Source organism: Ciona intestinalis, unplaced genomic scaffold (genome assembly GCF_000224145.3).
Source record: "Ciona intestinalis unplaced genomic scaffold, KH HT000030.2, whole genome shotgun sequence".
NCBI lineage: Eukaryota > Metazoa > Chordata > Ascidiacea > Phlebobranchia > Cionidae > Ciona > Ciona intestinalis.
In genome coordinates this window covers 142,583-165,015 of record NW_004190352.2, presented here as the reverse complement: position 1 = coordinate 165,015, position 22,433 = coordinate 142,583, and the positions used below count along the sequence as shown (strand labels likewise).

The following is a 22,433-nucleotide window of genomic DNA, read 5'->3' as shown; positions in this document are numbered from 1 at the left end:
AATAGTTCCCACCTTCCCGTATACACACCTTATAATTACATTGATATTATTACCTCATAATTAACAATATACGTCGTTCCGTGAAAAGCGTCGACTCGTTGAAATATTTCCTTCATTTCAATCGATGACTCAGCACCTGATGATGTCATAATAAACAACAATACATCATTATGACATCATAACATGAGCATTTAATCAGCATGGGTGAAAAAGTAAAGGTACCCATCTGTTACCCACAAACCCAAGTTTATAAACAACGCAGGTGAAGTAACTTGAGGATAAACAACAACATGGGTTAAAGCAATGCAATGATTGGCCTATTTATACGATTGATTAAGTGGCAACGAGCTACATGCTTGTAAAACTGATGGTTGCTCTGGCATTAAAATTGTACCTTTGCATCATACTCAGACAATACACCATTATGACATCACAATAACAATATACCATTATGACATCACACCCCACCATTCTTAATAGCGATATGTTTAGCTTGTTGTTCTGCTTGATTAACTTCCACCCTCCACATCCCATTCAGCCCCACCCGGGGTTCCTGGTTAATCATCTCATACTGGTGTTTATGGGTCAACATTCGCCAACGGTTCGTTAAATCCTCGCTGTGGGCGAGTGGCTTGTATTTGTACGTTCTGTAAACAATATCTGTGTGAGTTGTTTATGTGGAAACGATATTTACGATGCAACGGATGTTTCATACACCTCGTGCCAGCTGAACAGTTATGTAAATGATGTAAGTAACTTTGTGGGTGATTGTTTTTATGTATGTCTGATAACTTTTTGCCCATGGATGCCCCCAGTGGTAGCAGCACCAGGCCTTGAACTCCTAACCTCCAGTTCCAGCAATCACTTCATCTAAACACCACCCCCACCTGTAATAACTCTCCGATATTTTAATATTTTGTTGCCGTTGGGATTGCACGTCGACGACGCCGTTGCACGGTGGACACACGGGGGCCAAGTGGTCACATGAGCAATGCTCCTCGTATGATTGGACGTTCAGTTCTGTGAGGTTTGTTTGTTTGTTTAACTTAAGCATAAGTGGCAACTTTATAAACACAGGGGAGGCAGGGATAGTTAGACACACAATCCTGTGAAACATGTAATGTTTACTGATTAATGCAGTGTAAGATATTCGAGGGTTGTTTTGCCCACCCTGCCACCCCAGGTTTGGCGCCTGTGATTGACAAGACACTCAATATCAGGATTACAATTTAGTAAAATTTTAAAATGAAAAATGAATAAAGTTGATTGTCAGAATTTGAACAATGTTTTCAACTATTATACATTTCATCATTTAGTTAAATCACTTCTGATTATACATTGGGTTTCAATACTTTTATATAATATTCAACAACGAACCTCCTCGTTTGAATGCTTTGTCCATTTCTTCGGTCCAAAAGTGGCCGAGCACAAACCAACCGACGCAAAACGAGAAAATAAATTGAACATTTTGTGAATTTCTAATTTGTTTTAACGCCGACATGTTTCTACTAAGCTGGGAATTAATTATAAATCACAATGTTACGAAACATAGAGGAAAATTAATTTCACATATTACGATTGAGGGAATAACTTGGACGGGAATATCACAATGTTACGATGGATTGCATAAAATATAAATTTGAAGAAAATATAATTAAATAAATTATGAAACTGCAACCAACAAGTGAAGCACTAATATGATGATGATCCCAAATAAACAATGATAGCTTGGGCATTTTAACCAGAAGAGTGACCAGGATCATTAGAAATACAACCAACTTTAGTTCTCTGATCTCAAACAATTATTAATACACAGTTTGTGAGCGTTTTTGGTAAATGTACCCAATGTACTTGCAATTGTAGTTTTATAAAAGAACCACTATGATTATTATGACATCATACCAAACATTATGACATTACACTTTCCCCCACTCCAGCCATTGCTCCCAACCCCCAGGAAAATGTTTACATCGTTTAAACCCAAGTTCTTGTGCGGAATACAACGCAGCTGTGCTCCTCATCCCCCCCAAACAATAGAAAGCCATCTTGTCATTTTTTCCCGGCTTATTTATCCCGAATTTCAACTTAAACTTGTCATCTGGCAGATTTAAAGCACCAGCTACTTCATCGTACGGAATATTCAGCCAAACTTTCGAAGATATTTTCCCTTCTTCGATTTCCTTAGGGGTTCTTACGTCAATGATGACGTAATCATCTTTCTTGAGTGCGGCGACGAAATCGTCATCACTGATGACGTATGCAGGCGTATAATCTACGTCAGGGAGACCCGAGAAGGTCCTTACCCATAAACTTACACCCGGGGTTACTGGTTTGTATTTATACACGCAAACGCGACGAACGCGATTTCCCGTTTGTTTATGAAGACCATTTCTAAATAGTGACGTCACTAATCGCGACATTTTTTACGTCATAAAGCATAACAAACGTTTCATACACAGTTGCGACGCCTGCCGCCATTTTAAAGAACATGTTCCCGACAGTGTTCACGAAAATAGCATTGAACCAAAGAGATGGGTTAATCACCCTGATTGAACCAATTGAACTTTCATTTAAAAACTGTTTCGAAATCAACTTATTTTTAAAATTCATTTGTGATTCTTATATTACTTTTACTCCGGAATGTCACAATTTTTATATTTTTTGCAATCCCTGCATGATTTCACATTTTATCGCAGACTAATGTTTGCTGAAGGTTCTTGACCAATATTTGAACACGTTCCTACCAAGTTGTTTCGGCCTTGCAGCTTAGTTGGGTTTAGTTAGAATTTGTAAGTTTTGGAAATATAAACATGAGTTCCTCGGTTATTTTACGAGTTTTAGCGGCCTCGGTCCGAATCGCCGACAAATCTGCGTCCCTCGTCCGTGAGATTATGTCATCGGGCGAACTCGGCATCGTGGACAAGGTAATTTATTATTCTGTTGATAATTTCGTCACAATATCGATGTTTATAACAGGGCGGACAGAAAAACCTCCAAACGAAAGCGGACACGTCTGTTGAGAAACTCATCCGAGCGTCTCTACTCTCGTTGTTTCCCAAACTCAACGTCATCGGGGAGGAAGACGAAGCGTTGGACGCGACTGCTGACGCAAAAGCTGGTTTTGATGATGACGTATTAAATAAATCGTCACCGCCTGAGTATTCCAAACTCACAGAAGACCAGGTGTGACGTCATATACATAAATACTTAAACATATTAAGCAACATGTTTTCATGCACAATTTCTTTCAATTACATTTTAATTAGTTTCAACTACAACTCACTGAGTTTATCTTATGTTCGGTTTAGCAACCACACTTTTATTTGACACTCAAGTATTTTTACCTTTAACGTGTTTTAACGAAATTGTCTTCTCTTTGTTGTTTTAATTAATTTGATCTTCGCTATCGTATTCGAAGAACATCTAATACTTTACATGATCTTTATGTTAAATTATTCCGCAGATAGTTGTTTGGGTGGATCCACTAGATGGCACTGCTGAGTTCACTGAAGGTAAAAATTATTAAAAGTTTAAAATTTTGAATGATTTCCACAACTATATCATCATGTTTGCAGTTTCCATTGTAAAATACTTCTGTAAATATACGTTTATGTATGCCGTTACAATATAAATGTTTCCAACATCCAGGTTTGTTGGATCATGTGACCATATTAATCGGGTTTGCCGTGAATGGTGAAGCGATAGGCGGCGTAATCAACCAACCTTTCTATAACTACCAAGCTGGATCACAGGTTAATTATTATTTAGGTTTAATATTAACTTTGTTGATAATTAATTGGGGTTGTGATGTCATAGTATGTACAATGGCTCAGAGGTTGTCTCTATCTTAGAGGGCATGGGTTAGAGGCTTAACGCTGCTACCATTGTGGGTGTATGTGTCATTGGGCAAGACATTGAAAATAAAAACACCCATGTTGTTACAACTGTCAATGCCAAGCGAGGATAAATAAATTACATTCATTCACAATCTTATATAGTTTCCTAACCTATTGTTGATTATAATTATGTTTATGATGTCACAGGCGAAACTAGGTCGTACGATCTGGGGGTTAGTGGGGTTAGGTGCGTTCGGGTGGAACCGTAGCGAGCCCCCAACGGGACGAAGGATTCTTATCACCACGAGGTCACACTCCAACGAACTTGTCAACTTATGTTTATCAAGTATGTCGCCCACTGCTGTAGAGAGGCAAGGAGGGGCTGGGAATAAGGTGGGTTGGACCAATAGGTAATGGGTTCAAGGCTCAACGCTGATACCATTGTGGGCGCTATGTGTCCTTGGGCAAGACACTTTATGGCAATTGCTCCAACCCAGTGGTCACTAATGGTGTATGAAACATAACACCTGTATTATAATGACTGGTGTTTAGGATAAACAACTTACAAACAGTTGATGTTACTCCCCCTTCCTTTTAGGCATTGCGAGTAATTGAAGGGGAGGCCGACGCTTACGTGTTTGCGTCACCGGGGTGTAAGAAGTGGGACACGTGCGCACCAGAAGCAATCCTACGAGCCGTCGGTGGCCAACTAACTGATGTGCACGGTATGTGGGTTTGTTCGTCTTCAAATTATATCTTAATAACAAATTAACTCATCGCGAGTTTATGCTTTTGTGCAACAGCCACACTTTTAACTGAATTTTTCAATAATTTCACCCACATCGTGTTTTAACGACCATTGTTGCTAATCCACCCAGCCCTAATATTAAGAATTTTTACAATTATGCTTCCGCAGGTTCAAAGATACGATATGACAAAGACATTAAGTTCCCGAACACCGGTGGCGTCATCGCTACTTACCGTGACCATCAAACTATCATCAACCTCGTGCCACAGAAAGTACGCGATGAACTGAAGTCATAAATATGTGGTGGCAACAAACATGGGGGGGTCGGGGTGGGCAAGCACCCCCAAGTCGCTTCAGTTAATTGTACACCAGTGTCGCCACCCTCCTAATAAAGGCTTGATTTCTATAATTATTTGTGCAATCTAATTTATGCAGTCAATTGTTGCAAATGATTCAATAATAAACATTATTACCAAACTGCGGGGCGCACAAATATATTTCAAACATCAATAAAATATAAAAAGCAATGTTAGTATTATGCCGCACATAACATGGTATTGTTAGAGTATTGTCACTTGTGACACCATCATTGTGATTTGTGACATCATCATAGGGCATTGTGACATCATCATGGGTCATTGTGACATCATCATAGGGCATTGTGACATCATCATGGGTCATTGTGACATCATCATGAGTGATTATGACATCATATATTTAAACTTGTAACAATCCACCTCCTTCCCCTTGTGCTTGGTAAAGAATGTTGGTTGGTGCGACGCCCCCGACAGGCCCCTCCAAGATTCCAACTTGCGTTGTTCCTCTTCCAATCCTTCTTTGTACTTGGTGGCCGTTGTTACGTCGTGTTTACGCAAAGCTTCGGTTACGTTTCTCCACAAACGCCTGTCAATACAATATCAATGGTGGTTTATGGAACAGAGGATATGGGGTTCAAGGCTCGATGTTGCTACCATTGTGGATGCGGTCGCTCAAAAGTAAACGACTGTTGTTTCCTCGCCACACGAGGATAAATAAGTTTAAACACAATATCAACAAAGGGGAATCACCTTGATTCGGTTGGGAATTGAACGTCAAGGGGTTGTACCCGTTTAGTTGTGGCAACCAACGTTGTCGTGTCAATACCTTCAACATCCTCTTCACCTGCGTCGGGGTTCTACATACAAACAACATTTAATATAAACATATTTATCAGGAAACTTAAACAATATTTATTTATTATTGGATTATGGGGAGTACGATAGCGAAGATCAAATTATTTAAAACGATAGAGAAAAGGAAAATAGCAGAAAAATCGTTCCCATCAACCCACCATCGTATATTTGAAACTAAGCTCTCCGTTCCATTTCCCTTGCACGCGACACGTAACCACACCCGTGCCATCTTTCACTTCCGCTGTCACTCTGTAATATATGGTTGGTTGGTAAGGTGAATATAAAGATGGGATTTTGTTGTACTGTAATCAAAATGTTTGTGTGCCATGCAACACACCGGCTAGAAGTAGAAAATACTAAACAAAATGATGTATCTATTATTACACCATTCCTGGTATCAACAACAGTAGCTACATCCGCACCTGTGTGGTTGCCCCCCATAAGCAGGCTTGGTATGAAACATAATATTTGCGACCATCCCCGTTCCTTCGCATACGATGGTGCATCTTCCCCCCAACTCTGACCACGGTACTGTGAGTATGGATCGTGCGAATGCAGATGGGTATGTCATCGTGTACACCTCGTTGTGGGGGGTGAGGGTCAGAATACCTGGGTGTAGGGGGTTGTAATATAAAGCTGGCACAGTGGTAGATCTGGGTGTACGGGTTCAAGGCTCGTCATTGCTACTGTTGTGGGCTTGTCTTTCACATTTAAAGGTGATTATTTATAACTCATAAAGTTCCCACACACAAGTATAAGTTACAAAAACCTGATCACCCACCTTCCCCCACGTTCATCACGCCAACCGACATATTCATGAACTTCGATCTCGTCCAAATACTCGACTCCAATTTAATTCCTTTATCGGGGCAGCTCATGAAGAAGGCGGAAATAGGGGGGTGGTGGGAAACCTGGGGTGGGGGGTTAAGGTGTTTTTACTTGTATTCAATTTTAAGTCATAAAATATAAACTAATATGTTTCTTCAGTAAGATCAGGAACTTTTTTGGTGGAGTTTGAAATGTTTGAGGAGATAATTCTTCTTACAGATGTTTCGAAACAGCGAGTACCAACATGTAACCGTTGTTGGTAAAATATAAAATATGCTGTTTTTATTTTAGGAGTAACTTTGTTATAACGTTATCGGAGAGATAAATAAAACTTATGAAAAGTAATTACATTAGCTTCAATATACAGAATACCCCGTACACCAACAACCAACCTGTTCGGCCACAAACTGCACCCTATGCTCTTCCCCGTCGACTATGGGATGATAACTACATTGGAATGTTTCACCAAGGATTGGGTTGTACGGTTTCTTGGCTGTTTGACCTGGAATAATAAGTGTAGGCGTAATTAGGGGGTGGTTGGAGGTGGCATGTTACCCCTACTTTTAAAACATGGTTTACATAAAATTTTTAGCATTGTAGATTTAAGCTTAAACAGCAACGTGATTTGATTCACCGCATTAACCAATAAAGTTTTATATTTTACAACTATGAGTGAAAAAAAAACAATATTGAATTTGTTAGAAAACAAATGTTGTAGTTACTCATCATTACAGTTGAAACCCCCCACTCACCTCTCCTCCCCGATTGAAACGATGTGAGATAAAATTTCAACACACGATGCATTCTCTCCACAGGGGAATCCCCATCACATATATCAAGCAACATATGGGTGCAAGCCCCAAAGTCCGAATACATTTCCAACAAACTACGTTTCTCCAATATAAAAGTGGGGAGAGTAACCTGGGGTGGAAATCAAGTGGTCACGATGGTTAGATGATACGGGTTCAAAGCCACATAAAACAATCACCCACGTAGCCACATACAACACACATATTCGTTCATATATTTAACACCCACCTTAGTAAGGTCCATCCCAAGTTTAAGTTGTGACAAAAGGTGCATTATAACATTTCTATGTTCGTCCACAGCTCCTAACCCCTCGTCGGGTTCGACATAGACATCTTCAACCTCGAGGGCGGGATCCGCTAGGGGGGGTTGCTGAGGGGGTAATATTATGTTATATAATCAGGGGTGTGTGTAAAAGTATATTGCAGGTTTAAGGGGCTGGGTTAAATACCTCGTGTGCGTTCTTCGTCTGCTGCATTGTGATGTCATAATCTTTATCGTCACTCGGTTGGATTGCATCTGTCTTCGGATTAACCCATGATATTTCAGCATCTATGATGTCATAATAACAAGTGTGATGTCATAATAACAATGTATGATGTCATAATAACCATGTATGACATCATAACACTCACCATGAGGTAAAGCTGATATTAAATATTGATGATATTTATGTAGGATATGATGACACGTCGTTAACGCTTGTATCGTTGCGTTCGAAGTAGCTTTAAGGAGAAGTACATCCCGATCGAGTGACATGGGACCATTGAGATCAAACATGGCCGCCATATTCACCAACCCAGCATGGTAGTTGTCAACACTGATGATTGACTGCAAAGAATGGAATATATATTGTTGAATACCACATGTAATACAATGTGTGAAAGAATGGGGTAAATAAGTTTCATTCAAAGGTGCGGCAACATATTTGTTGACGATGTTGACATAAAATAAACTTCACATTTTAGTTCGGCACTTAAATTTGTAAATCTGATATTAGGTAACAGAAGAAGCTGATGGCTCGTCTGGTTTATATTCATACAACAAGGGGTTATCGTCGTTGTTTATCAGTGATGACATAACATATTATGACATCACACATACTTCACGAGCGTCTTGCAATTGTTTCAAATCCGATGAATTGAAATATCGTTTCGTTGCCGTGGGGACCTCACCCACATTACGGGTGAGCGACCCCCGACTCAACGAACGACCCCTACTTGGGGGGGAATCCCCAGGTTCAGGGTGGGGTCGTGGGGTGGTCGCGGGTGGTTGGTTTGAGGATAATTGTTGCACGTGGTCTGTGGGGATGATAAAAATAAGTTTGAGACAACGCCATTGTTTGTGGGTACGGCTACACTTGGACGTTTTTAGCATGCTTGCATCTGGTGGAGGTTTTGGGTTCAAGGCTCGTCACTGCTACCATTGTGGGCATATGTGTCCTTGGGCAAGACATTTAACGGCAATTGCTCCAACTCACTGGTCACTAATGGGTTGTCAGCCATACAGAAAAATTACAACAAGAACAACACTGTTATCAAGAATGTCATTAATAACAAATTAACCATAATTAACTTTAACAACAACATCCAACAATAATACCTTTGATATAATGTTCCGTCAACAACCAATGTGCTGAATAATCATCAAAAATTAACAAACAAAATAATTGCAATTGATTAAATAAACCTTTAATTTTATTGATGTTGTTACTTATGTTTGAGACGACCGAGCGAGTTCGAGGCTTAGTGGCCAGCGGAGGGTGCTCTTGAGCAATTTGCGACGTGTAATGTTCGGACACGGCTCGTAACCGAGTAATCCATTCCTGTCGACCCTTCACATCAGCGGCTGTGTAGATGGGAAAGGATATTAAATCAATGCATCATGTAGCAACAAGTCATATGCTTAACACTGAGGGGGCTGGGTGCTTCTATTCAATGTGTTAGGCGTAATATCAGGGGTGCCTGGGTGACATGTAACTCCAATATTTGAAACCAAGGTCACATTATGAGTTTTAGGCTTGTATTTGTCACATTAATCAATGAGGTTTTCTATGTTTAAAAATACCACCCTAGGTTTTTACTCACCTGAATTTAAACCACAACTCCCCACAAACCCAAGATCAAGTGTGATACAACATATACTATACACAACCCACCCACCTTTCAATTTATAAACTTCACCACTTGATGAATTCACGGAGAAAGCTAACGAATCCTCGCTGCTTGGTGCTATCACTGCTCCATCCAGTGGTAACGAACCACGCGGCCGATAATTTGACCCGAAAGCCTCGGACTCGCTCACGTGGTAATCGAGGAACCCGTTCTGTGGGTTTAGGATGAAATACCTGGATGGCATGTTTGTTAGTTTCCAATAAAGATCTTATACATACAGGTTTATTACACATTATTTGGGACACAATGTAAATATGTTATTTTATCTCTTTAAATACGAGAGCGAAGACTAAAACAACAAAGTAAGGAGATAGCAGCAAACATAATATTTCGCACGACTCATATAAAATTAAACAACTTTATTTTAATACAAACATGTTTTAACAATAGTCACTAACATAATTATTGAAATAAATAGAAATTATGTTGTATATATAAATTACATCTATCATCAATACTTTTAAATGTTTTATCACCCCATCTACAATAACCACAATAGACCACCCACCTAGTCTGCCACCCCTTCACCACGTTCGTATATTTGCTCAGTTTTCCCTGATACTGAACCAACCCTTCCATACCTGTCCACTATAATCTAAAAACAAACAACGGAAATAATATCGTTAGGTGATTGAAATAAGGAATAAGCAGCAAGTAATCGACTTTTAACTTTAATGGTGGAAATAATGTCGTTTATACTGGACACAAATTAAAAAGAGACAACAAAAAATGTTACAATTATTTTTATAATAATTCAATTTAATTGTAAAATGTGTATGTAATTTAAGCAAAACACAAATCTGTGGCAATGTTTATAAAAAGCCATATCTGGTCCCAAAGTCCATATCTGATCCCAATCTTCATCCATATATGATCCCAAAGTTGATATCTGGTCCCACTATTACATCCCAGGTCTTGGCCCCATCATCATGACTTGTCCACCACCCATCATGGCCGGGGGTACGGGTCGCATGGGTAACATACCCCCCATACCCATGGGTCGCACGGGCATCATTGGCATCATCGGCATCGGACCCCGGGGCCCCATCATCATACCATTAGGGGGTAACCCACCAAAGTTACCCATCTTCCCCTTCTGGAACGCTTGGGTCGTTTTATCAATAAGTTCTTGCGCTTGTTCCTCCATCCACGTTTGGTAATACATCTTCACGTTATCTTTATGTTTCCTCCCCGAACAATGCGTTTTCCTCACAGAAGGGGAATCATGGGTAAGGTAAGTGTCGCAATAATCACAGAAATATTTCGGCATATTTAAGATTGATGTAAACAATCTACAAGTCTACAACAACATTAAACTTCAAATTTGTAAAATATAAAATAGCTTCTCTGGTAAAAATAGGGGTGCCATAAAATAGGTAATTTTATTTCAGCAAATTCCTACCAGCCATGAGACACCACCCGGGCATCAAAATGATCTTTATATTATAACAGGGAACAACACGCTCAACACCAACAACGTGTATCTTTATACTACGAAGTGTAGAATTATTTACCAAAACCAAATTCGGTAATAAAATTTAATTTACAGCCTTCTAAATAATAGTCAATTATAATAAAACAACAAAATAAACAAATAATCCAAAAACTACAAATCTGTCTCGCGTTAAAAATATGATCCACAAAAGCCGTCATTCTGACAAATTAAATGCTTTAGTGTTGCCGACGAATTTGAATCAAAATCGATTTTACGTTTTAAGTCAAACACCACTTAATGCAATTTATTATACACCGCAAAAAATAAATCATTAAAACACATATTTTTAATAATGAAAAATAAAAAAATCGCGTGATTTATATTTTGGAACTTTAACGATTCTGACATCAACACTCAAGTGTATGTTGATTATGACGTAACAGGAAGCAGCATTGTTGATATTCCAGTATGTCTCCAACAGCGCTCGTTATAATCGCTGATGGCTCGGAAGAAATCGAGGCGGTTGTCGTGATCGACGTTTTGAGGAGAGCTGGGGTAAGTGTTGTATTGCCCGGGTTACGTGTTCAAAGCTCATCGCTGCTACCATAATTTCTCCAACCCAATGGTCACTTATGGGTTGTTTAAATTATCACTTACAAAGTTACATACGTGGTAACTCAAGTTTCATTCAATACAACCCGTATGCACTTGGTCGCTTATTCATTCACAGGTTTACGTCACCGTCGCTGGTTTAACCGATGACGTCACGGTGACGTGTAGCAGGAACGTCAAGATACAACCTGACGTAAACATCGCCACGGCAGCGAAGAACGTTCCTTATGACGTCATAATACTACCCGGTGGTTTGAAAGGAGCCAATGCAATGTCAAAGGTTACTACCATTGTGATGTCAACAAATATGTTTGTAATATTTTCGCTCAAATTTTAAAACCGACCTCCATCGTGTCTTTACAAAAAACTTTCTTTCAGTCACTTCTTGGTTTGATTTTATTGAAATATTTGCAACCCACTGTGAGTTGCTTCTTATAAGTTTTAACAGCCACGTTTTTAACCAAATGCTTTTTCATTTGTTTTATCCTTAGCGTGTTATAACGACTGTCGTTAACCCGCCACACAAAACACACTTATATATTATTCACATCCAGGCAACATCGGTTAAAGATTTATTAACAGACCAAGATAAATCGTGTCGTTTAATCGGAGCAATATGTGCGGCACCCATGGTCCTTAAATCCCATGACATCGGTGCTGGGAGGAACGTCACATCTTACCCAGCATTCAAAGATGAACTGAGCGAAATGTTTGTGTATAACGACTATGATGTGGTCGTAGATGGCCATGTTGTTACTAGCAGGGGGCCGGGTACCGCGATGAAGTTCGCACTCAAAGTTGTTCGATTGTTATGTGGTGATGATGTCACAAATACTACTGCGTCTGCTTTGTTGTTTAAACTGTGATGTCATAATAACTGTGATGTCATAATAAATAATGAGTTATGCTTCACTTTTCTTGTATTCACAGCAATAACATTCGGGGCGCTAAAACATAAGATGTCACCCTTGTTTTAAAAATTGGGGTGGCATGTCACCGAACCACCCCCAACATTACGCCTACAGTATAAAAATAATAAACAATGGTAGCTATGATGTCATAAACAATTGTAGTCATGGCAACTCGTGTCGTTGTTTCAAAAGATTTTCGCGAATTGTCGAAAGTTTTTGACGCCATCGTGTGTTCGCTTCTTCGGTGCTCAACATTAACTGGAACAGAAATATTATGAGAGAATAGAAATACTATAAAACAAATGGAATGTTATAAAATGAATAGAAATAATATAAAATAAATAAAAGTCTCAAAAATAATGGAATCAAATTTCAAACTGTTTGCTTTTATATTGTCCCTTTAGTAGTGAAGGTTGGAATAACATTGTTAAAACAGACGTACAAAGAAATACCTTGGGTCCCATCAAAGTTTTGGGGTCTCTTTCGTAAAAATTAACTTTTTGTTTGGCTTTAAACATTGCCGCGTCATCATTTTCCTTTTTCACTTTTAACGCTTGATCGAACGTGAGCATCGTCATATGACCAAATATCGCTGACTCATGGTTGCTTTCACGCTCGGTGAACGTCTGCAATGAAAGTTGAAGCGGTTGTTGTCAAGGACACATACGCTCCACAAAAGCGACCTGGGTGTTGAGGTAACCGGCAAATCTGGTTGAAATTTAGGTTCCAGTGCCATGCAGGAGGACGCAACACCCAACTCACCAAGTGGTACTATTTATATCATTAACATAGAAATCACATACGTTGTTCGATTTCTTTGTTTTGGAAGATTTGAAATGAGTCGGCATAAATTCCTCCGTGTCATCGATCGCTTCGATGGTTTTGGCTCGTTTGACTTGTTCCTGTGTGTTGATGATGTCATCGATGATATCATCAGCTGTATATAGAAACAATATATGTTGAACATAGAAATAATATATGTTGAACATAGAAACAATATATGTTGAACATAGAAACAATATATGTTAAACATAGAAACAATATATGTTAAACATATAAACAATATATGTTGAACATAATAAACAATATATGTTGAACATAGAAACAATATATGTTAAACATAAGAAACAATATATGTTGAACATAGAAACAATATATGTTGAACATAGAAATAATATATGTTGAACATAGAAACAATATATGTTGAACATAGAAACAATATATGTTGAACATAGAAATAATATACTTACTTTCTTCTACTTCCATGTTCGACGATTCAACTAAAAATAAGATTTCTATGTTAAAGTAAAAATATATTAACATAACATGAAAACGTTGGGAAGATCAAATCAATTAAAACATTGAAAAGAAGGGAATTAGCAGCAAAACGATAGTTTTTAAAACATGCTATGGGTAAAAGCTACTAAGAAAAGTGTCAAATGTAAAATCTGTTTTTATATGATATCTATGTCACCTGCTGCATCCAACGCTCGCTTTACACGAATCTTGCTTCGTTCCGCTGGATTCTATACATCATAAGGTACATTATGACATCATAGTTTTAATAATACAACGAAAGAAACTGAAAATCGTAATTGAATCTCAATTTACAGCCAGAAGCGTTTTAACTAAATAATGATATTTCATATAGTTGTGAACATTGTTTAAATTCAATGATTAATTGTTTAATCACCATTTGCGAGAATCCGGGCACGATATCCAGAACATCCTTCATTGTGCCGGTGGCCAACCCCATTACTGCGTTGACGTGTTTACGAGGTTTCTTCCTGGGGTAAATGTATACCACGTATAAACGTAATATATAAGTTACCACGTATAAACGTAACGTATAAGTTACCACGTATAAACGTAACGTATAAGTTACCACGTATAAACGTAATGTATAAGTTACCACGTATAAACATAATGTATAAGTTACCACGTATAAACGTAATGTATAAGTTACCACGTATAAACATAATGTATAAGTTACCACGTATAAACGTAACGTATAAGTTACCACGTATAAACGTAATGTATAAGTTACCACGTATAAACGTAACGTATAAGTTACCACGTATAAACGTAATGTATAAGTTACCACGTATAAACGTAACGTATAAGTTACCACGTATAAACGTAATGCATAAGTTACCACGTATAAACGTAACGTATAAGTTACCACGTATAAACGTAATGTATAAGTTACCACGTATAAACGTAACGTATAAGTTACCACGTATAAACGTAACGTATAAGTTACCACGTATAAACGTAATGTATAAGTTACCACGTATAAACGTAATGTATAAGTTACCACGTATAAACGTAACGTATAAGTTACCACGTATAAACGTAATGTATAAGTTACCACGTATAAACGTAATGTATAAGTTACCACGTATAAACGTAATATATAAGTTACCACGTATAAACGTAACGTATAAGTTACCACGTATAAACGTAATATATAAGTTACCACGTATAAACGTAATGTATAAGTTACCACGTATAAACGTAATGTATAAGTTACCACGTATAAACGTAATGTATAAGTTACCACGTATAAACGTAATGTATAAGTTACCACGTATAAACGTAACGTATAAGTTACCACGTATAAACGTAATGTTTATGTAACTTTGTGGGTGATTGTTGGGATAACCCAATAGTGACCACTGGGTAGCAGCATAGAGCCTTAAACCCAAAACCCTCTGATCTGGAAGCACTAGTACCGACGCCGACGTACGTCACATACGTCATTGTTATATGACGTCATACCTTTTTTCTTTCGTTCTCTCCTGACTTCGCGATCGTCGTCGTCTCGGCGATCTGTTAATAATGGTTAATATGACGTCATACTTACGTCACCTGATAGTGACGTCATAACCACCTGCTTCGTGACCGACGCGACGACTTCATTGAACCGTGACGACTATCACGTGACCTTGAACGACTCTCTGTGACGTCAGAATCTACGCTTCTCGATCGCGACCTTCTATAATGCATTATGACGTCATATACACGTTAATGAAAAGACAATAAATATCACTTACCTTTTTTCAAACAATAACGAAGATCAAATTAATTTTTACAACGAAGAGAAGAAAAACGATAATCGTTAAAATACGCTACTGGTAACAAACCTAATTTTGGTAAAAACTACTTGGGGAAAGTTGGCAAATAAAAGCGTGTTTGCCAAACCGAACATAAGTATAATCATAATAAATGACGTAACACTTAACCATCAAACCTGGAATATTTGTTCCTTGTGACGTCATCGTGGGTTTTCTTCTTTTGTTTCTTGGATCGACTGCGAAAAAAAATTATTTAAAAACAATCAAGATTTTTGTCGCGAAGTCCTACCTTGTTGTGACGTCAGGTGAACGAACCATGGTATCCTGTTATGACGTCACAAACCCTAAGTAACAACCTGAACAAGTTTAAAATTTAATTTGTTAGAAGGCGAGTGACGTAATTTCGCTACTTTTGCGCGAAGCTGGGGGTCGGATAAATAAGTGAGCGACGAAAATTAAATTAAGTGGAAAATAAATTTGACAAATCAAATCGTAGACAGGTTGGGAGGGAAATATAGCGGGGTCGCGTCGCTGGAGCAATTAGAAACTAAAATGCTTCTCGACACTCTTAATCTTACAGTGTTGCCGGGTAAAAAGTTGGCCAGTGCTGCCGGGTGAAAAGTTATTTAATGTAATATACGATGTAATAAAGTTATTTGAAAATTAAAGAAAATGATTTGGTCATCACTGGTAAAAAGTCAAACAAAACGAATTAGAAATCCCCGCACTTTGTATTTTGCTTCCAATTGATGGACTGCATATAAATCTTCATTACAAAAATCAGCGGCAAAAATGTTTTTTTCGCCACTTTAGCCGGGAGTGGTTCGCCCGGTATCGACTTTAAGTTAAAACAAATATTTCGAAAAACTTTTCACGGAAAATAAAACCCCACGTGACGTTGAATAATTGGAATTGTCGTTAAATATACTAGAATGCGATTATTGTTACGTCATCTATGTAAACAACAGGATTAATGTTGTTTCTATGTCGTGTATTACATCACAACCTCTCTATGATGTCACAATGAATATAATCAACAGAGCATAAACCATAATGACGTCATATAAGTAAAAAAACGAAAACAATCCGCTGTTTATGACGTCACTATATACAGAACAAGGCTAATTATTTAATGGTAACAATGAATGAACAATCCTGTTTGTGACGTCATAATATGGCAGTGTCGCGTAAGAGAAGATGTTTCGATCTGGCGGGAAATAAAATAAATTCTCGCTCAGTATTTGAGGGGGGTGTCTCTTTGTATTTCACGGGAGGCCAGCGATCGACGCGATTCGCGTTCTCATTATTCTTTAATTCAAGCGGTTCATCTACGTTTGGTGAAATCGCGACGACCGCGGTAGTTTCGAGGAGGTAGGGGAAGGTAGTGTGATGTCACAAAGCAAAGACAATGGAAAGGATTCTAGAACAAAAGATTTCTCTGTTCGAGCGCTTGTTAGTGACGTCATAATAGCCAAGCCGAAAGTAATGAGTACTGTGACGTCACAAAGGGTACCGGAAGTGAAAGATCCGTTAATCGCGTTACAAACCCACGTGATGAACAGAATAGAAACTCCATTTCGGGGGAATTCCCCTGATTGTGGGGACTTTTGGGGTAAATTTCCCCCGATGAAAACCAAAGTTGGAAATATCCCGGGGAATCCCGCGAAAAATAAACAAGTGACGTCACGGATCGGGGAAAACACCCAAGGTAAATACCCGAAATATTTATAAATATACAACTTCTCTGACGCGTTACGTCAGCAGTTCAACGAGTGACGAAACAAAAACAAGTGACGTCATCGAAACGAACTACGTCATATGACGTCAGTGATGACGTGTCGGTGAAAAGCGACGGCTCCACGGAGAGCGCAAAGGTAATTGTGACGTAATATCGATCAGGTCGGTGAAGGTAATTAGTCGAAACCCGGGGCAGCGGGTAAATTTGACACAAGGATCGACAATATGACACTAGGCTATCACGGACGACATCGTTACATCGGGCTTGTCGTAAATATCCGAGTAAAAACCAATAACGAGCATGCGTGTCAAATATTGGGCCAACTTCACCATTAAGGACGACTATGCGTCAAACAATGGATTAAAACAATTATTTAGCGAATAAACATCAATGTTACGTCACTTATTTAATCATTATTACGTGATTGGTATTGACATGGGTGATTCCCCTGATATAGAAACAACGTCGTAGCCGAACCAACTTTACGATGGAACAATTGAACGAGTTGGAACGATTGTTCGAAGAAACACATTATCCCGATGCTTTCATGCGAGAGGAAATAAGTTCAAGGTTGAAACTATCAGAGGGAAGAGTACAGGTGTTCGGTTATTTCATGTTTAATCTATTTATTAAACCTATATTACATTTATCACTTGGGGTAAGATGGGATACCATTAGCACATAAGGGACATAATATCATATTTTCTGATCGTGTTTTGAACGACGACGCGCCTTATTATATTTATAAACCTTTTATTATATTTTACTTTTACAAATTATTTATCTTTTCGATTACGATAAGATCGAAAAAAGCCATTTATTATTACAATGAAGAGAATTGAATTACCAGCAAAACTAAGTCATTGAAACAAACTCCTCATATTGGTTCAACAGCAGGGTTGTTTCGCTGCTTTACTCGATAAAACAAATAAGTAATCAGTATATTAATTCCATGACGTCACGATGCATAGTATCTGTATGTATGACGTGATAAAGACGACACGTCGATGGGATAGCGGTTAACTAATCCATTAGTCCCCTATGGCGTCGTTACCTCGTAAATTACCCCCCTAAATATAGAGGGCTACACCACGTGACTACATGACGGATCGACGCGCCATCTATACTTCAAAATGCATGCATGTTACGTCATAATAAACTAATTATATTTTAATAAGGAACTGATGACGCCATTTAATTGAATATATTTCACACAATATTTTTTATTAACATTATTTTAGAAGGTTACTTATTTCGTTGATTATATTAAACTGTCTACTACCAGTGGTTTATTAACCGAGCGCCACGAAGTGGGATCCATCTTACCCAACATTATAATACGGTTTAACCAACCCCCAAGTATACACGTAGCAACTAAACAACAACCCCCACAGGTTTGGTTCCAGAACCGACGGGCAAAATGTCGAAAACAAGAGAGCCAGATGCAAAAAGGTAACAATATGACATCACACTACCCCATATAATATTAATATGACGTCACACAGGGTTAACAATGGGAAGCTCCATACCTGGATGTAGAGTAGCGCCTTACATTAACATGACGTCATTACGAGCTACGTCACAGCAACGTAAGCAGGATGATGTCATCCCCCCTATACCAATGTACCCAGGTTTAATAATGGAGGGATTGTTCAACCCCTTCCTACCCCTCCCTTGCTCTACATACCATCTACTATCGTGGCCGGGTATTTATCACGGAAGTGACGTCAAACATACGTCATTACTATGGGGGGATTCACCGATACTCAGCCAACATTTAAGGAAAAATGATGTTATGACGTCACACGAAAAAACGCCGAGTGATGACGTCACAAAGGTACCGAACGTTAATTGAGTTCCCGGTGCTTTATTTGTGACGTATACGTGACGTCATACTGATGATGACGTCACGAAACAATTAAATGTATTTACGCAACGATATTTGACGTCAATATGTATGAAAAATAAACGAATAGAAATATCGAACAATTCGTTGTTGGTTTATGTGTTATATTATGCTTGTAGATATTTTATGCATTATAATTATTATACTATAGTTTAACCTGCACATAATACAGCGTGGGTTGTTTCCGCAACCTCGGGTCGATGATTCACGCGGAAGTTTCATGCTTGTTACGTCACACACGGTAACAATAGGACAAAGTATACATCGGTATCTAAAGTTGAGTTTATAACAAGCAAGATTGTTGCGTATAATTGTGGTTTGTGACGTCATAGAGGCAGCGAAAGTGGTCGAGGAAAGTTACGTGACGTTGAAATAGTAATTGTGACGTAGTTTGTTTTATTATTACGTAACAATGGCAGCGAATGTAACTCACGCCACGACGATGGTGGTTACTCAGACAACAGGTGACGTCATAACACGTCATATTCGTGACGTAACGAATGTTTCTACAGACCCCACAACCATGGAAGTTGTAACAGCTGCGATGACAACCGCCACCAAATTACCAACAACTGCCACACAGGGCCCGACAACTGCCACCAAACTACCGACAACTGCCACCAAATTACCGACATCTGCCACCACAGTACCGACAACTGCCACCAAACTACCGACAACTGCCACCAAATTACCGACATCTGCCACACAGGGCCCGACAACAGCTACAACTGCCACCACAATCCCACAAACAAGCGGTTACAACACAGCTGACTATACAACACAACCCTACAACATAACATCGACAACTGGCAATACAACAACATCTAGCTACAACACAAAAGTAACAACAACAGCCAGCTACAACATAATATCAACACAACCAAACAACAATACTGTGACAGCAACAACAGACAGCTACAACATAACAACAACAAACACACAAGCGAACAACAACACAGTAACAGCATCAAACTACAACATAACAACAACTGACTACAACACGTTATCCACACAGCAACACAACACAACAACAACAACAACCCTATTTAGTTTGTTTGGTTTAAACACATGGCAGAGTGCATTGGTGGTTGGAGGGATAATATTGCTGGTGATTGTGGTTCTCGTTGTTTTATTTATTTGCTGCTACAAAAGATACCAGGTAAGAAACAATGTTTATTATAAAGGCGTCATATTAGGGGTGGTTAGGGTGGCGTGTTGCCCCAACTTTTAGTACAGGGGTGACATCATATGTTGTAGTGCACAAGTTTTTGCTTAAAATAATTTTTACCCTGTTGTTAGGTGTCTATACAAACAAGCAGAGCCAAAGTATATTGCATTCACCACATTAATCAATGAGGTTCCCTATGTTTTACAACTATGAGTGTAACTGTGTTTTAACAATGTCACCCCAGATTTTACCCCGCTGTTAGGTGTCTATACAACCAAGCAGAGCTAAAGTATATTGCATTCACCACATTAATCAATGAGGTTCCCTATGTTTGACAACTATGAGTGTAACTTTATTTTAACAATGTCACCCCAGATTTTACCCTGTTGTTAGGTGTCTATACAAACAAGCAGAGCCAAAGTATATTGCATTCACCACATTAATCAATGAGGTTCACTATGTTTGACAACTATGAGTGTAACTGTATTTTAACAATGTCAGACTGAATAAACATGACACCTATGCCATAGAAATAACATATACACCACACATAAAAATAACATATACACCCACAGCGCAAGAAAAAGGCGAACCAAACACCCGACGCGTGGATAAACGACGGCCAAGTTAAGATAACAATGATGAAAATGGGAACGGATGATATAACCGACGATGAAACGATCGCTCAACCTGTGGTATGTACAATATATATATAACATATGTTTATATAATTATGAATAGCTCTCGTTCACTCAACAGCATGTCAACGTGTTCGAAACCGACAACGCTAGCGACGCAGGATCGAAGTTGAACCGGTCACCGGGTAGCGCTAAAGGTTCAAGTCGTTCACCGTCGGTGGGGAGCAGCGATGCTGGGTCGATGCTTAAGAAGAAAACAAGACCCCTCAAGTCACTTACTAAGGTGGAGTAGTACACATAGGCACCAAACCTGGGGTGGCAGGGTGGACAAGCCAACCCCTAAATGTCCAAAACTGCAATAATCAAACATTACAACCAATACTTGAACATTTTTCTAATGTTTTGCATCTAAGTCTAACTATCCCTGCCACCACTGACAATGGTCATAATGATGTCACAATCAACCTTTGTTACAGGTGAGTGTTCCTACATTGGGGGATTCCCCTTCATTCAGCGTCAAGGGCCCGCCACAAGAAGTCAGCGACGATGACAAAGTTTCCGTGTTCAGCGGGAACACCGAGGCATCGGAACAACGAATGGAAAGTTTCGTCACCCCAACGCATCAGGGTGATGGGTCACCAGGTGGGGCTATACCACCACCATCAGGTGGAGCTATACCACCACCACCGTCACCAGGTGGGGCTATACTACCACCATCAGGTGGAGCTATACCACCACCACCGTCACCAGGTGGAGCTGTACCAACATCACCGTCACCAGGTGGAGCTGTACCACCTCCACCACCACCAACGGATGGAGCTGTACCACCTCCACCACCACCACCGGGTGGAGCTGTACAACCTCCACCACCACCGGGTGGAGCTGTACAACCTCCACCACCACCGGGTGGGGCTATACCATCTTCAAACGACCCAAAGGGACTTCCCCCGCCGCCCCCTCCCCCACCAGGAAGTGACATCACAGGAAATGTCATCACAATTGATGAGGGTCCGCGACAAAAGTCCTTCTTGCACGAATCAACATAGACATCTTATACTAACTTTATAATTATTCAAATCAATATTTATCGCTGATTCATGTTTAATGCCAAGAGATGACATTGCAATAAAACATCTACAGAAAACAATTGTTGTCACTAAAGTTCCCACCAACGAGGATATAAACGACCAAACCAACCAAAAGTCATGTCTGCTTATCCACACACTGCAATAGCTTCAGCAACTCGACTATCAGCATAAACCTTACCTGAACTATATACACGAACATATAAACACACCCAACAAACAAAACACACAGCAAATATAACAACTCTGGTAAGGGACTAACCCACCATCCCTGAGACACTTCATCAACAAACTAACC

General features: G+C 39.2%; 9 protein-coding genes across 21 annotated transcripts in view; 4 read left to right on the top strand and 5 right to left on the bottom strand.

The window, feature by feature from the left end:
* LOC100177677 (chondroitin sulfate synthase 3-like) overlaps nucleotides 1-1,509 on the bottom strand; it is a 4,511-nt gene extending 3,002 nt beyond the window's left edge. For both annotated transcript variants that reach the window (XM_002131610.4, XM_026837875.1), the window contains exons 1-4: nucleotides 1,378-1,509; nucleotides 888-1,020; nucleotides 469-647; nucleotides 54-136 (exon numbers count right to left, since the gene is read on the bottom strand). In XM_002131610.4, the coding sequence (XP_002131646.1) occupies nucleotides 54-136; nucleotides 469-647; nucleotides 888-1,020; nucleotides 1,378-1,501 (519 nt within the window). In that variant the 5' untranslated portion in view covers nucleotides 1,502-1,509. The remainder of the gene's footprint in view (nucleotides 1-53; nucleotides 137-468; nucleotides 648-887; nucleotides 1,021-1,377) is intronic.
* A 44-nt stretch (nucleotides 1,510-1,553) lies between these two features.
* On the bottom strand, nucleotides 1,554-2,421 carry LOC101243520 (thiosulfate sulfurtransferase/rhodanese-like domain-containing protein 3). Its single transcript, XM_004226921.4, has one exon. The coding sequence runs from the start codon at nucleotides 2,418-2,420 to the stop codon at nucleotides 1,917-1,919; it is 504 nt and encodes a 167-aa protein (XP_004226969.1). The 5' UTR covers nucleotide 2,421; the 3' UTR covers nucleotides 1,554-1,916.
* A 233-nt stretch (nucleotides 2,422-2,654) lies between these two features.
* LOC100183137 (3'(2'),5'-bisphosphate nucleotidase 1-like) lies at nucleotides 2,655-5,063 on the top strand. The gene is made up of 7 exons (XM_002131470.5): nucleotides 2,655-2,924; nucleotides 2,977-3,183; nucleotides 3,464-3,512; nucleotides 3,649-3,752; nucleotides 4,044-4,229; nucleotides 4,435-4,561; nucleotides 4,753-5,063. The coding sequence occupies exons 1-7, from the start codon at nucleotides 2,811-2,813 to the stop codon at nucleotides 4,878-4,880; spliced, it is 915 nt and encodes a 304-aa protein (XP_002131506.1). The 5' UTR covers nucleotides 2,655-2,810; the 3' UTR covers nucleotides 4,881-5,063.
* On the bottom strand, nucleotides 5,063-10,195 carry LOC104266454 (oxysterol-binding protein-related protein 11-like). 4 transcript variants are annotated; one of them, XM_018815078.2, is made up of 15 exons: nucleotides 10,074-10,195; nucleotides 9,554-9,738; nucleotides 9,081-9,239; nucleotides 8,994-9,026; nucleotides 8,496-8,692; nucleotides 8,027-8,222; nucleotides 7,843-7,943; nucleotides 7,623-7,763; nucleotides 7,337-7,505; nucleotides 6,977-7,086; nucleotides 6,538-6,667; nucleotides 6,179-6,365; nucleotides 5,915-6,005; nucleotides 5,652-5,758; nucleotides 5,063-5,487 (listed from the first exon to the last, which is right to left on the bottom strand). In XM_018815078.2, the coding sequence occupies exons 1-15, from the start codon at nucleotides 10,142-10,144 to the stop codon at nucleotides 5,286-5,288; spliced, it is 2,079 nt and encodes a 692-aa protein (XP_018670623.1). In that variant the 5' UTR covers nucleotides 10,145-10,195; the 3' UTR covers nucleotides 5,063-5,285. The 4 variants fall into 4 exon arrangements, with proteins under 4 accessions (XP_018670623.1, XP_026693668.1, XP_009861003.1 ...); XM_026837867.1 differs by having other exon boundaries at nucleotides 9,105-9,239; XM_009862701.3 differs by lacking the exon at nucleotides 8,994-9,026.
* Nucleotides 10,160-10,882, bottom strand: ci-zf(matrin)-4 (zinc finger protein Ci-ZF(MATRIN)-4). The gene has a single exon (NM_001047989.1). It carries the CDS (start codon nucleotides 10,833-10,835, stop codon nucleotides 10,467-10,469), a length of 369 nt encoding a protein of 122 aa, NP_001041454.1. The 5' UTR covers nucleotides 10,836-10,882; the 3' UTR covers nucleotides 10,160-10,466.
* Nucleotides 10,883-11,396: 514 nt separating this feature from the next.
* Nucleotides 11,397-12,586, top strand: LOC100178410 (protein dj-1beta). The gene is made up of 3 exons (XM_002131521.5): nucleotides 11,397-11,555; nucleotides 11,731-11,892; nucleotides 12,167-12,586. Exons 1-3 carry the CDS (start codon nucleotides 11,469-11,471, stop codon nucleotides 12,476-12,478), a joined length of 561 nt encoding a protein of 186 aa, XP_002131557.1. The 5' UTR covers nucleotides 11,397-11,468; the 3' UTR covers nucleotides 12,479-12,586.
* On the bottom strand, nucleotides 12,515-16,427 carry LOC100180777 (serine/Arginine-related protein 53-like). The gene is made up of 10 exons (XM_018815077.2): nucleotides 15,890-16,427; nucleotides 15,777-15,836; nucleotides 15,417-15,521; nucleotides 15,305-15,355; nucleotides 14,217-14,310; nucleotides 13,998-14,049; nucleotides 13,774-13,803; nucleotides 13,327-13,460; nucleotides 12,976-13,149; nucleotides 12,515-12,781 (listed from the first exon to the last, which is right to left on the bottom strand). The coding sequence occupies exons 1-10, from the start codon at nucleotides 15,916-15,918 to the stop codon at nucleotides 12,686-12,688; spliced, it is 825 nt and encodes a 274-aa protein (XP_018670622.1). The 5' UTR covers nucleotides 15,919-16,427; the 3' UTR covers nucleotides 12,515-12,685.
* Nucleotides 16,428-16,663: 236 nt separating this feature from the next.
* LOC108950159 (paired box protein Pax-3-B-like) lies at nucleotides 16,664-19,435 on the top strand. Its single transcript, XM_018815076.2, has 5 exons — nucleotides 16,664-17,308; nucleotides 17,365-17,474; nucleotides 17,796-17,936; nucleotides 18,733-18,790; nucleotides 18,844-19,435. Exons 1-5 carry the CDS (start codon nucleotides 16,990-16,992, stop codon nucleotides 19,191-19,193), a joined length of 978 nt encoding a protein of 325 aa, XP_018670621.1. The 5' UTR covers nucleotides 16,664-16,989; the 3' UTR covers nucleotides 19,194-19,435.
* Nucleotides 19,436-19,501: 66 nt separating this feature from the next.
* Nucleotides 19,502-22,368, top strand: LOC100175315 (formin-like protein 20). 9 transcript variants are annotated; one of them, XM_026837870.1, is made up of 5 exons: nucleotides 19,502-19,708; nucleotides 19,757-20,403; nucleotides 20,988-21,107; nucleotides 21,154-21,333; nucleotides 21,527-22,368. In XM_026837870.1, exons 1-5 carry the CDS (start codon nucleotides 19,657-19,659, stop codon nucleotides 22,094-22,096), a joined length of 1,569 nt encoding a protein of 522 aa, XP_026693671.1. In that variant the 5' UTR covers nucleotides 19,502-19,656; the 3' UTR covers nucleotides 22,097-22,368. The 9 variants fall into 9 exon arrangements, with proteins under 9 accessions (XP_026693671.1, XP_026693675.1, XP_026693674.1 ...); XM_026837874.1 differs by having other exon boundaries at nucleotides 19,502-19,877; nucleotides 19,941-20,403; XM_026837873.1 differs by having other exon boundaries at nucleotides 19,502-20,403; nucleotides 21,527-21,692; nucleotides 21,747-22,368.
* Nucleotides 22,369-22,433: the final 65 nt, after the last annotated feature.